Source organism: Quercus robur, chromosome 4 (assembly GCF_932294415.1).
Source record: "Quercus robur chromosome 4, dhQueRobu3.1, whole genome shotgun sequence".
Classification (NCBI taxonomy): Eukaryota; Viridiplantae; Streptophyta; class Magnoliopsida; order Fagales; family Fagaceae; genus Quercus; species Quercus robur.
The window spans coordinates 29,077,036-29,090,334 of NC_065537.1; the positions used below are offsets into that span (position 1 = coordinate 29,077,036).

A 13,299-nucleotide genomic window follows, 5' to 3' on the forward strand; every position below is an offset into this window, starting at 1 on the left:
CCACTCTTTTGATACTAACATGCATTCAAAAATAAAAGATATTCACATGATTTGAATAAGCTCCAATACTTAAGCACTATGGTTCAGTGTCGCAATCCATTCTACAGATGAAATAACGAAATTGCAATTTTTTCTAAAAACAAAAACCAAAAACCCAAACCCTTAAAAGAGATGTTTAAATGACAAAAAGAAAAGGAAAAATATGATGTTGATGATGTTTGTTGATCAGTGCGACAGATGGTTTGCTACCACATTTTCTACTCTCTTTTATCTTTGATGTTGATATTAAATTCTTGTTGTAGAAGAATCCATCTAGTCAACCTTGGCTTTGCATCCTTCTTTGAAAGAAGATATTTTAAAGCTATATGGTCAGTGAAAACAACAACAAGAGAGTCAAGAATATATAAACGGAATTTATTTAAGGCAAATACCACAACAAGTAATTCTTTTTTAGTTGTAGAATAATTCATTGAGCTTCATTCAAAGTCTTACTTGCATAATAAATTACATGAGATTTTTTATCATTTCTTTGTCCTAACACAGCTCCAATCACATATCACTTGCGTCACACATAATTTCAGAAGGTATGTCCATTTTGGTGGTTGCATGCTAGGTGCAGTGGTAAGCATGCCTTTTAGTTTAACAAAAGTTTCTTGGCAAGCTTGGGTCCATTAAAGGGAGTGTAATTTGTTAGGAGGTTACACATAGGTCTAGATATGAAACTAAAGTCTTTTATGAACCTCCTATAAAATTTAGCGTGTCCTAGGAATGATCTCACATCTTTAAGTCTTAGGTGTAGGCAAATTAGCAATCAACTCAATTTTCGCTTTATCCACCTCAAGCCTTTTGAAGAAACAATGTGGCCTAATATAATCCCTTTTGTGACCATGAAGTGACACTTTTCCCAATTTAATAGTAAATTCTTTTCTTCACACCTAGTTAAGACTTTTTGCAAATTAGAAAGGCATTCATCAAAAGAGTCACCAAACACAGAAAAATCATCCATGAAAACCTCTAAATAATGCTCTACCATGTCACTAAAAATACTTTGCATGCATCTTTGAAAAGTGGCAGGTCCATTATATAAACCAAATGGCATCTTCCTAAATGCAAAAGTACCAAAAGGACAAGTAAATGTGGTCTTCTCTTGATCTTCAAGTGCAATTTCAATTTGATAATACCTATAATACCCATCTAAAAAGCAATAGTACTCATGACCCGCTACTCTCTCTAAAACTTGATCCAATAAAGGTAAAGGGAAGTGATCTTTCCTAGTGATTGCATCCAATAGTACTCATTTTTACTACAGTTATTCTAGATTTCTTAGGCACCACTTGAGTAGGACTTACCCATTTACTATCTGTGATAGGGTATATGATACCCACATCTAACAATTTAAGCACTTCAGTCCTAACTATCTCTTTCATTGTAGGGTTTAATCTATGTTGCATCTCCCTAGATGGTTTAGCATTGTCCACTAAATAAATCCTATGAGTACAAACCAATGGGCCAATTCCTTTAATGCCAACTATGTTCCATCATATGGCACTCTTATGTTTTCTCAAAACATTTAATAACGTACCTTCTTGCAAAGGGTCAAGTTTAGAAGATATTACCATAAGAAAAGTCTCATCGGTTCCTAGAAAAGCATACTTGAGCTCAACATGCAAGGGCTTCAACTCCAATTTTGGTACTTGCTCACTAAATGGCAACAACTTTATCTCACGAGGTGGCAACTCCTCATATTTCAATTTAAAATGGCTCGCTTCCAATTCCTGTGTAGATTCCAAAAGACAGTAAATGTAGGCAATTTTGGAATTCTCATCAAAATTAAAATGACATGAATTGACTAGACAAGCTTCTAATGGATTTGAAAAACATGTTTTGTTGAATTGTTCTTGAACAAGTGTTTCAATTAAGTCAACTTCATGCACATCCTCTTCATCCCTAGGTTGCTTACAAGTATTAAAAATATTAAGCTTAAGGGTCATATTCCCAAAAGATAATTTTAAGACTCCACTTCTATAATTTATCAATGCATTAGAAGTTGCAAGAAATGGGCGTCCTAAAATCATAGACATTTGAGAATTAGCATTAGAAACAAGATGCATGTCCAAAATAATAAAGTCAACAGGAAAATAAAATTTTTCCACTTGAACCAAAACATCCTCAACAACACCCTTTGGAACAATCACAGATCGATCAGCAAGTTGTAAAATTATGAAAGTGGGTTTTAACTCGCCAAGATCTAATTGCTCATACACTGAATATGGCAAAAGATTCACACTTGCCCCAAGATCAAGCAAAACTTTCTCTATTTTTGAATTACCAATCATACATGAAATAGTGGGACAACCTGGATCTTTGAACATAAGAGGTCTATTCTTCCCATGGGCCTGCTGGCTATTATTCCTACCATGCTGGCTCATTGGACTTGCTACCTCTTTTCTTGGGCTTTCCTGGCTCACTTACTTCACCTTTATCTCTTAATCTTCCCATGAGTCTACTAGCTGTTGTTCCACCCATGTTGGCCTATTGGGTTTACTAATTTGCTTTTACTTTCCTATTTCTTTTTCTTTCCATTTTCTTTATTGTTGGACTTCTTCTATTATTGGGCCTTTCATAGAAAATGGGCATCAACAATGATAAAAATTAAGAACTTGAGATATAATATGAAAAGTGGTAAACCTTTGGTCAAGCACACCTATCAACTTTTATATAAAGTAGTTGTACTTTGCTTATTTTACCGCACTTAAAAAAAGAGTATTTGTAGCTGCAAGTATTGTTAAAACTAAGCTTCACAACAAAAAAAGCAGATGATTTTCTAAATGACTCCTTGATTTTTTTTTTTTTTTTTACATTAAAAGTGAAATTATTCCGCACAATCAATTTTAAAAATGATTTTTGGGATTTAAAAGAATGCTAAGTCCCATTTTAATAAACGATTTATTTAAAATGAATTGAAAAATAAATTTTTGTTTCTTTTCTTTTCTTTTTATATTTTTAACTCTTAATGGACACTATGTTTGTTATTCTTAAATTATTTTTGTCTTGAATATATATATATAAATTTTTTGTTTCATTCTTTCGCCTTCCAAAGTTGAAATTCTGATTCTGTCCTTGTACGTACTACTCATATGATGTAGGTTTTGTAGCAAAATCTTATTCTATTGCTTAGTATTCTAGTTAATATTGCATCTCGAAATTTCCTTTCTCAAAGAATAGAATATACAGAAAGAAGAGGGAAATTCTAGGAATTAATTGGGGGAAAAAAAAGATGAAGAAGAAAAAAACAGATACTCAAAAAAAATTATTACAGATTGAGATATAATTCATGAATGCAAAGCCTACTATAAATTGAAAATCTTTTGTGAGTTTAGATAGCGAGTTTTGCACGTTTCTCAGTGCGGCTGCTTTTTTCTTCAGATCTTGTGTACTGTTTACGGGACTTGCAAATACGAAATTTAGCAAAAAAACTTTAAAATTTGGTCCCACACAGCACTATTTATATTTAAAAATAATTTTGTTACAGTGTTTTCAATTTTTAGTTTTCAGTTTTCATTATCTACTATCTAGTATGTGAGAGCATTCTCATCAGCTCTCTAAAAAAAAAAATGCCATTTTAACACACCAAAAACCCACTTTATCATTTTAACACAGCATTTTACAACATACCATTTATCAGATGTTCTATTCTTCAATTCTATACATTAAAATAATATTTACTACACATTAAAATAATATATTACCTCCTCCTCCCTATCCCTATCACTACTATCATCGTCACCAACGGTAACCACCAGCACAAACACCGACGGCCACCACCGGCGCATTAAAAAAAAAAAAAAAAAAAAAAAAAAAAAAAAACACAACCAGAGAGTGAGGCACAAACCCAAACCCACCACTGGTACAAGCCCACATCCACCACCGGTACAAATACACATTCGCCAATGCCGCCTCAACCAAAAAAAAAAAAAAAAAAAAAAAAAAAACAACCAGAGAAATCACAAACCCAAACCCACCACCGGCACAAACCCACATCCACCATCGGCACAAGCCCACATCCGCCAATGCCGCCTCAAAAAAAAAAAAAAAAAAAAAAAAACAAAAACAAAACCAGAGATCGGCATAAACCCAAACCCACCACCGGCACAAATTCACATCCACCACCGGCAGAAACCTTAAACAAACCACATCCCAAATCCACCAAATCAATTATAAAATTAATTACAATTTACACTTAAATCATAATGTTAGAAATACTGGAAGATTGTATTGTATTTCATAATGAGAGAATATACATCAGAGCCTTATATAGGAGGCGTAAGTGTGCGGTACAAGTAAAGTGTAGTACAAGTACAAGTGTGCTATACAAGAAAGGTAATTGGGCCTAAAGCCCATAATATAATATAATATACATTAACAGCCCCCCTCAAACTCAAGGTGGATGTGAGACCAACTTGAGGTTGTCAACTAAATCACGAGTGCGTCTCTTAGGAAGTGACTTGGTGAAGATATCTGCAAGTTGATCTTTGGAGGAGACGGAGAAGAGCTTAAGAGCACCATGGACAAGATGATAACGGATAAAATGACAATCAATCTCGATGTGTTTAGTCCGTTCATGAAAGACATCATTGTGAGCAATATGAATGGCACTCTGGTTGTCACAATAAAGGGGAGTAGCAGAGGAGGTGGACACACCCAAATCCTTAAGAAGCCATCGTAGCCAAAGGAGCTCAGATGTGGTATCAGCAAGGGCACGATATTCTGCTTCAGTACTAGAGCGGGCCACAAAAGTTTGTTTCTTACTTCGCCAAGAAATCAAAGAAGAACCAAGGAGAAAGCAATAACCTGTAGTGGACCTGCGATCAGTGGGATCCCCTGCCCAATCAGCATCAGAAAATGCACGAAGTACAAGAGGAGACTGAGCTGAGTAGAAAAGGCCATGGAAGAGAGTGCCCTTCAGATATCGAAGAATGCGCAGAACAGCAGCATAGTGAGTAGATCGTGGAGCAGACAGATACTGGCTCACCTGATGAACAGCATAGGAGATGTCTGGACGAGTAACTGTGAGATAAACTAGGCTGCCAACCAATCTTCTGTAAAGAGAAGGATTAGACAATGGTTTCCCCCCCGAGGGTGTCAAATGCGCATTAAGTTCAACCGGAGTGTCAACAGTCTTGCTGTCAGTGAGTCCAGCTCGAGATAAAAGGTCAGAAGCATACTTGGCTTGAGTAATATAAAGACCATCTGTGGAATGAGTAATTTCAAGACCCAAGAAATAACTGAGATGTCCAAGATCTTTCATCTCAAATTGCTGACTGAGAAAATCCTTGAGTTCTTGAATGCCACTGAGGTCATCACCAGTTATGATCATATCATCCACATATAGAAGAAGCAAAATGGTGCCTTTATCAGTACGACGAAGAAATAAGGCAGAATCATACGAACTGGCAGTGTAACCCAAGCGAAAGATAGTGGAGCTGAACTTGGCAAACCAAGCTCGTGGAGCTTGTTTAAGACCATAAAGTGCACGTCGAAGATGACAAACCTTGTTTGAGTCAACAGAGAGACCAGGAGGAGGTTGCATATAGACTGCTTCACTCAAATCCCCATTAAGGAAAGCATTTTTAACATCCATCTGAAAAAGATCCCATTTACTAGCAGCAGCAACAACTAAGAGGGCACGAACAGATGAGATACGAGCAACTGGAGCAAAAGTCTCTTCATAATCAATCCCATACTCCTGTGTAAAACCTTTTGCAACAAGACGAGCCTTGTAGCGCTCAATGGACCCATCAGAGCGAGTCTTGATCTTATAGATCCACTTACAACCAACCACAGACTGTCCAGGAGGGAGAGTGACCAGATCCCAGGTATGGTTTTTGGTTAATGCATCAAGTTCCTCTTTCATTGCAATCTGCCATAAAGGGTCAGTGGAGGCCTCACGATAGGTTTGAGGCTCGTGAAGTGTAGCAAGGGCAGTGTAACAATGATAGTCAAGTAAATGTGTAGGAATGGATCTTACCCGGGTTGAATGGCGATGTGGAATGTCTTGTGGAGGATCTTCAGGCGGAGCAGGAGCAGGGGACCCAGGCTCAAGGTGGGGTAGCTCGTCATCAACCTGTTCATCTTCAACCTGTCTAGGAGAAGCATCAAAAATATCTGGAGAGAAGTCCAAAGAAGGATCAAAAGTATTTGTAGAAGGAACAAGAGACTCGTCTGGAAAGATTTCTAAAACAGAGGAGTTAGTCAAGGAAGAACGAAAGTGAGAGAGCTCAACAAACAATCGGTGTTCCCAAAAGACAACATTACGAGAAACACGAAGACGATGAGAGATAGGATCATAACACCTATAACCCTTTTGAGTTTCGCCATAACCAAGGAAACAACAAAGTCTAGATCGAGGCTCAAGTTTGTTGTGCTCATGAGGCTGAAGAAGAACGAAACAAGCAGATCCAAAGGATCGAAGGTGATGATAATCAGGAGGTGACCCAAAGAGACGCTCATACGGAGTCTGATTATGAATGACAGCACTTGGAATGCGATTAATCGCATGGACAGCATTAAGAGCAGCTTCACCCCAAAATGGGGCAGGAACTTTGGCAGAAAGAAGAAGAGCACGAACAGTGTCAAGAATATGACGAAGTTTTCTTTCGGCTCGACCATTTTGCTGAGAGGTACCTGAACAAGTTAGATGATGCACAGTGCCATTCAACCCGGGTAAGATCCATTCCTACACATTTACTTGACTATCATTGTTACACTGCCCTTGCTACACTTCACGAGCCTCAAACCTATCGTGAGGCCTCCACTGCTCTGATACCATGTTAGAAATACTGGAAGATTGTATTGTATTTCATAATGAGAGAATATACATCAGAGCCTTATATAGGAGGCGTAAGTGTGCGGTACAAGTAAAGTGTAGTACAAGTACAAGTGTGCTATACAAGAAAGGTAATTGGGCCTAAAGCCCATAATATAATATAATATACATTAACACATAAATTGAATCGGCACAAACCCATTTTTTTTTTCTTCCTTCAGTGTTTGTTACCTTTCAAGAGCGACAAACCGTCTCTGTCGCCGTCGCTGATGGAAGTGGGTCGAGCCTGGGCGATCTCTGTCTCTTGGCGTGGTGAGATCGGCGTGGCGAGACGGCTTGGCGAGACGGTGTGGCGAGACGGCTTGGCGAGATGGCGTGGCGAGACGGTGCGGCGAGCCGGCGCGGCGAGATGGCGAGGCGAGAATGCCAGAGAGAGAGAGAGAGAGAGAGAGAGAGAGAGCGATGGGTTGCAGACGGAGTGACCGAGAGAGACAAATGAGGGAGGAGGGAGAAAAAACGAATTAAATATAGGTAAACAGTGATAGCATTTTGTTCCGTACCGTCTCATATGTGAGACGGTACTATAGACGTGTTCTAAATTTTTTGAGATATAGAACAGCTGATGAGAGCTTATTTTTGTGTTTGGTGTGTTAAATGTGCCAAATATTTAGCATTTGGCACATTTAACACACCTGATGGGAGTGCTCTGAGTGATAAGACATGTCATTGCCTAGTATGAATTTACAGAAAATTATTCCCTCAAAAAAAAAAAAATACAGAAAATTCAGCGAATGATTATTGGATGGTTTTGTCATTGAAGATATATATACTATATAGTATAAAAAGATTATTTCTTTTTTTAATAATCATAAAAAGACGATTTCAGCAAGATAAAAACGGGAAAATAAATAATTAAATACATTGACAAAGGAAGTAAAATAGGAAATGTTATAAAAGTAGAAAGCCTACCTCAATTATTAATTGTGTAGAACTAGCAGCCGATAGAATGACCCTGCAAGTGCAAATTATCAACAAACGATGCAATGTATGGTTCTAGCAGGGATAAAATTAAGCTCATATATATACTGAAAGTCTTTAAGTACACAAAGAATTTGATAACAAATTTGACATTTTCTAATGTGGTGCGGTCTATAATTAGTGTACCATAAAGTGATGATAGTGGCAATTCTAGATGAAACTGATGATGCAAAAAAAATCAGTAGGCTGAATACTCCAGGCTTTAGTGGGCTAGTGATTGCTTGAAAGGCCTGAAAAGAAAAAGACACAAGATTAAAGGTGACTGGGATGAATCGGCCAGGAACCCTCCGATGTTTAAGTTAGTTTTCTCTTGGGAACTTTAGAATTCCAACTTTTGGAATAGTGCCAAAAACTTGTTTTCTCTTTGGAACTTTAGAATTCCAACTTTTGGGAATAGTGCCAAAAACTTACTTCCATTTGATGTGGATGAGTGCTTATATAGTGTGCCTTGGAGTGGTTACTTGTTTCGCAACTTCCCCAATATTTGACGAAGTTAGAAGGTTTAGACTTAATGATGCAGATTGGTTAAGGAAGAATAAAATATTTTAATATTTTGTGTATGTTTGGATCCACGTTTTCCTGCGTTTGCTGCGTTTTCCTTCTTTTTTTTTTTTTTTTTTTTTTTTTTTTTTTTTTTGTTTTCACGCGTTTTGAGTATTGCGGTTACTGTTCAATGAACAGTAACCGCAAAAGTGGACTTTCTGCCGTGAACAGTGCACATATGCACTGTTCACGGACCCACAAATTTCATTTTTTATCAATTTTTTCATTAAAAATGGGTCCCACAGCACTATTCACATATTTAAAAATTATTTTGCTACAGTGTTTTCAGTTTTCAGTTTTCAGTTTCAGCAAAATAAGTTCTATCCAAACACACCCTTTATGTTATTTTCTTTTTCCTTGTTGAATTAGGATTTTAATTGTTTTTCTTTTCCTAATTAAATTGTTTTTCCTTTCTCAAGTAGAAGTAGGTTTTATAATATCTTTTCCTAAAAGGAGTAGGAGAAATTCTATTCCTATAAATGCTCTTTATAGAGAGGTTGATTGTTATTATTATGCGTTGATTAATAAAAGTTTGTTAGAAATGTTTTCTCTATTATTTTGTCTACTAGCCTAGTGTTCTTATGGAACTTAGGTTTCGTGGAAGAGTTGTAGTAATTGTGTGTTATAGATTCTGCTTCTACACGACTACGCTGCATCACTTAACTTCCACAACCGCTATAGGATTTAGAATGTTTAATCTTATCTTCTACAACTGTCATTGGAAGTTAAATATTTAGTAGGAAGTTATAGCGATGAATCAGGATCTTGCTCATGTTTCAAAATAGTAACACGTGGTCCGATTCACAAGCTTTTGTAGGTAAATCTTTCTGGAAATTTCCTAAGTGTTGGGTGTTGTCTAGATGCTTTCCTGATGGACGACCTTTATGCCCATGGACGACTGTCCTACTAGGGATGACCATTCTTATCTTTTTGACCTGGATGACTCTCATGGATGAATTGAAGTTGATTCAACTTTTAGTTCACCATCAATTGCCCCCTTGCCCAAGGGTCGTGTAGAGTACTATAGAATTTACTACTGTTCTTTGGACGTGTGTCTTTACATCAGTGGTTAGATGTCATGCCATGTGTCATGACCTTATTGGTGGTTGGTTGCGTCGATTTAACTTTTCGAGGAATATGCCACGTGGCATTCTCTGATTGGTCACGTCGTTTCAAATGCTAAATTTCACTGTCTATAAATAATAGAATTCCTCTCCTACCCTTTACATTTCCTAAATTTTCTCTGACATTCATCGTCCAGTGCCTCGTCTAGAAGTATTTCCGCATCTTTAGTCCTTCATCTAGAGCCAGGTATTCTCTTCATCCTCGTTTTTAGGCTTTCCTTCAAATTTCTTCAAGATGTATGAGATTGTCATTTCTTCGTCTAGTAATAGTGTTGATAAAGCGATAGATGAATACCATGACCCTACTAGTTATAGTGGTTCCAGCAGTGGTAGTAGTGGTAATAGTAGTAGTGGGGGGAACACCATGGACGAGGAATACACGTCTGGTGTTCCTGGGATTCCTCTAGAGGTTTTTCAGGAGCATCTTAGGACTTGGGCAGCTTTTGGGTCTCAAGCTGGTACCTCGACGAGGTAGAGATAGTATATAGTTATGTTGTAGGTGTCCACTCTAAGACAGATAAAAGGAGACTTACTTCCCTGAGGAGTTGGTATCAAATTCCAGATGACCTTAACCCTAGGTTAGCCGTTTGTGGGGAATGGTGTTGTAACCCTCACTTTGGAATAGGCATTTATGAAGCTTACCTTCTAAGGGGACTTAGGTTACTCCTTAATGCCTTCGCTAGGGAGTTGCTTACTAGGTTGGGTTTAGGAGTATGTTAGTTTAACCCTAATGCATGGAGGCTAGTCGTCTTTATGCAAATTTTGTGGAGGGAAGTGTTTGAAGGGGATCATCCTCTTATTGTGGACGAGTTCTTCTACTGCTACAAACCTTCAGAGATTAACTAGTCCCTTGGCTTTTATCAGTTCACAGCTAGGGGCAAAGATTGTAGATTAATAAAATCACTTGTAACATCTGATAGAAATTGGAAGACGGAGTTTTTCTTCATCTTTGGTTTTTGGTCTGGACACCTTGTTGAGGTTGGTAGGGATCCATTCCCTCCTTATACTGGAAAGTTAGGGAACCTTCATCCTAAAGGTATTTGCTGTGTTTTGTTTGTTTGTTCTTTTTTTAAAAAAAAAAAAAAAAATTTATTTATTAATGTTTTTATATTTTGCTTATAATTGTCTAACCTCTCTCTCTCTCTCTTTTAGCTGTTAGACGACCTTCTTTTAGTAGATTATATCTTGAACGCATCCAAAGAGCTCGTCTATACGCTGACAAGAGTTTCCATTCATTAGTCACCCTTCATCGTCTTGCGACTTGGGGACTCGGTCCTGAGCCATCTCCTGAAGCTTTAGTCCACGAACTTACAACTTGTAGATGTGAGTTTTACTTAAAAGATTATTTAAATATTATCTTTTAAATAATTCTAACATTTTTCTTTTCCCTCGTCCTTCCGTTGGAGAAAAGGAAAAGTTTATCCAAGACCCTTGATTTGGGAAATCTTCCCAGTTGTCGAGGAAACAAGAAAGCGAAGCATGGGTCGTCCAATCTTGGGGTTGTCAAGCTTGGCCTTCCTATTCCTCCTACATCTCAGCTGTCCATCCAAGTCCATGATGTAGACTTGTCTGTGCCCATCGAAGTCACCCCGTCCAAGACCACTGCACCTACCTCGTCTCAGCCTTCTCAAAGGGTTCCTATGAATCTTGTTGAAAATGATGATTTGACTTGGGAATGGTTTCAGAAGGCCGTGACTGATGAGGACGTGGTTGCATACTATGACATGTCCTTGAAGGAATTTGAAAATTCTGCTTTTCATGATCTCTTCAAGGCATGTAATTTTGCTTTTGCCTCGTCTTGACATTTTTACATTTTTCTCGTCTAATAAGATTTTATTTTTTATTTTTTTATTTTAGGCCACGTCAAAGTTCATTGCAGCATCTAGGCAGGCCACAGAGATGGACAAGACGAGGATCCAACTTGAGACGAAGATTCAGGAGGTCAAAGACAACTACAGGGGCTAGGCTAAAGTGGCAGCCAAGGCTACAGACGAGGCTAAGGAACTAAAAAACCTCATTGAAGAGCTTAAGGCTGACATCATCGAAAAGGACACTCGTCTTGACCACCTTCAGAAAAGGAATGATGAGCTTAGCACCCTTCTTGAGAATGCCAAAAAGGACGTTGTGGTGGAGTTCAAGGCTTCCAAGCAGTTTACTGATCTTTTGGACACCAACTATGCGGCTAGCTTCGAAGATTTTCGTATGGATGCTATGGAATGCTTCCCTGAAGTTGACTTTAGCTCCATTAAGCTCAACTTTGGTGCTACTAGCTCTCTTCTCCAAATGAGTTCTGAAGACGTTAACATTGAGGACGATGCTTCCACCCAACCTCCCCAGGACGAGCCTAGAACTGGAGGTGACCCCTCACAATAGAAATATAAAATTTTAATGTCTTAGTTTATTTTTTTTTTTTGAGGTCCGTTGATTGGGACCATTAAAATTTATCCAAGTACATTTTACTCATCTATAATCTTTAGGACAAGCTTCCAAACAATTGCCTTTTAGGCTTTACTTTATAAGGGTTTTTGGACGGTGGTAGTCTACCATTTTTTAAACTTTTATGAATGAATGTTTATTTCCATTACTTTTTTATTTATTATTGAACATGTTATTTTATGGACAAATTTTTCTTTATCTACATCATCCATATTATACTGGTTTTTAAGTGTGGTCCGTCCACTTATGAAGGCATTTATCTCATCCATGTTAAGATAATTTCCTCATGTTCAACATTTTCACCATTCTTCAAATTTGGCAAGTATAACTTGTCTTATGAATGACAAGGGTTTACCAGCTTTAATCATCTAGAGATCTAATGTGAGAGACCGCGTCCTCGGCCCCTTTTTATAAAGTTGGGCCAAACCCACGTGAATGGGTGTAGTCGTGTTATTGCCTCTCAAAATGGAAGTTCGACTAGTTATATTTTTCCCTTTAGATTAAGGGTTTTACAATGGAGTTGCCAATTATTTAATTATTGGAAAAATAAGAAAACTATAATTGAAAAATTCTTCATTTTATTAATTTGAAATTGAATTTACATTGATCATAAGAAAATTACATGGCTTTGGTTCTAGATACAATCTAAGATAGAGCACATAGCTTTATTTCCTAGTTACAATCTAAAAATAGAAAATTACATGGATAAGCATTTGATCTACTAACCCTTGACCCAAGCTCGGAGGCTATGTTACAAGGTTGGAAGGTGTTAAGCACCCACCTTACCCGGTGAAACCGATCTTCTAGACTATGGCGGCCAACATTCATATCACATCATCTAATATGTTATCAATCAATTTGCATGTTGAATTTAAAGTGTATGCATGTGATAAACCCTAACTCAATTTATTAAGCATTGCATTTGGATTGAAAAATAAACTCTAGTGAATGTGTGTGGATGAGGATATCCTAGATTCAAGAATTTAAAAGAATTATTAAACAGACATCTTTTTCATGTTTTTTTATGTGGATTTAAGATCGAAGCTAAGATCGAAACTAGTGTTATGCATGAACATGTGATGAACAACCAAGAACATATGAAGAACACATAAGAACATTCAAATATATTCAAGAGAATTTAATAGTTACTATCATGCTTTAATCCTAAATTCTCATCATGGCAACACAAAAAAACAAGTTAGGGAAAAGAATTATACCTTCATGCAAGATTCATATGGTGAAGGAGAAGACTTGGTCTAGAAACAGCAAAGGGAGATTGAGAAGAAGATTTGGGCCCATAATCTTTGAAGGAAGTTTTGAGAGAAGTCCAAG

The 13,299-nt window shown here is 37.4% G+C and overlaps 1 protein-coding gene across 1 annotated transcript; it reads right to left on the reverse strand.

The window, feature by feature from the left end:
• Positions 1 to 1,538: 1,538 nt before the first annotated feature.
• Positions 1,539 to 2,429, reverse strand: LOC126721706 (uncharacterized). The gene has a single exon (XM_050424765.1). It carries the CDS (start codon positions 2,427 to 2,429, stop codon positions 1,539 to 1,541), a length of 891 nt encoding a protein of 296 aa, XP_050280722.1.
• Positions 2,430 to 13,299: the final 10,870 nt, after the last annotated feature.

What these genes read in the sequence shown, in the direction of transcription:
- LOC126721706 (XM_050424765.1), bottom strand. Translation starts at nt 2,429, where the DNA reads ATGAGCCAGCATGGTAGGAATAATAGCCAGCAGGCCCATGGGAAGAAT.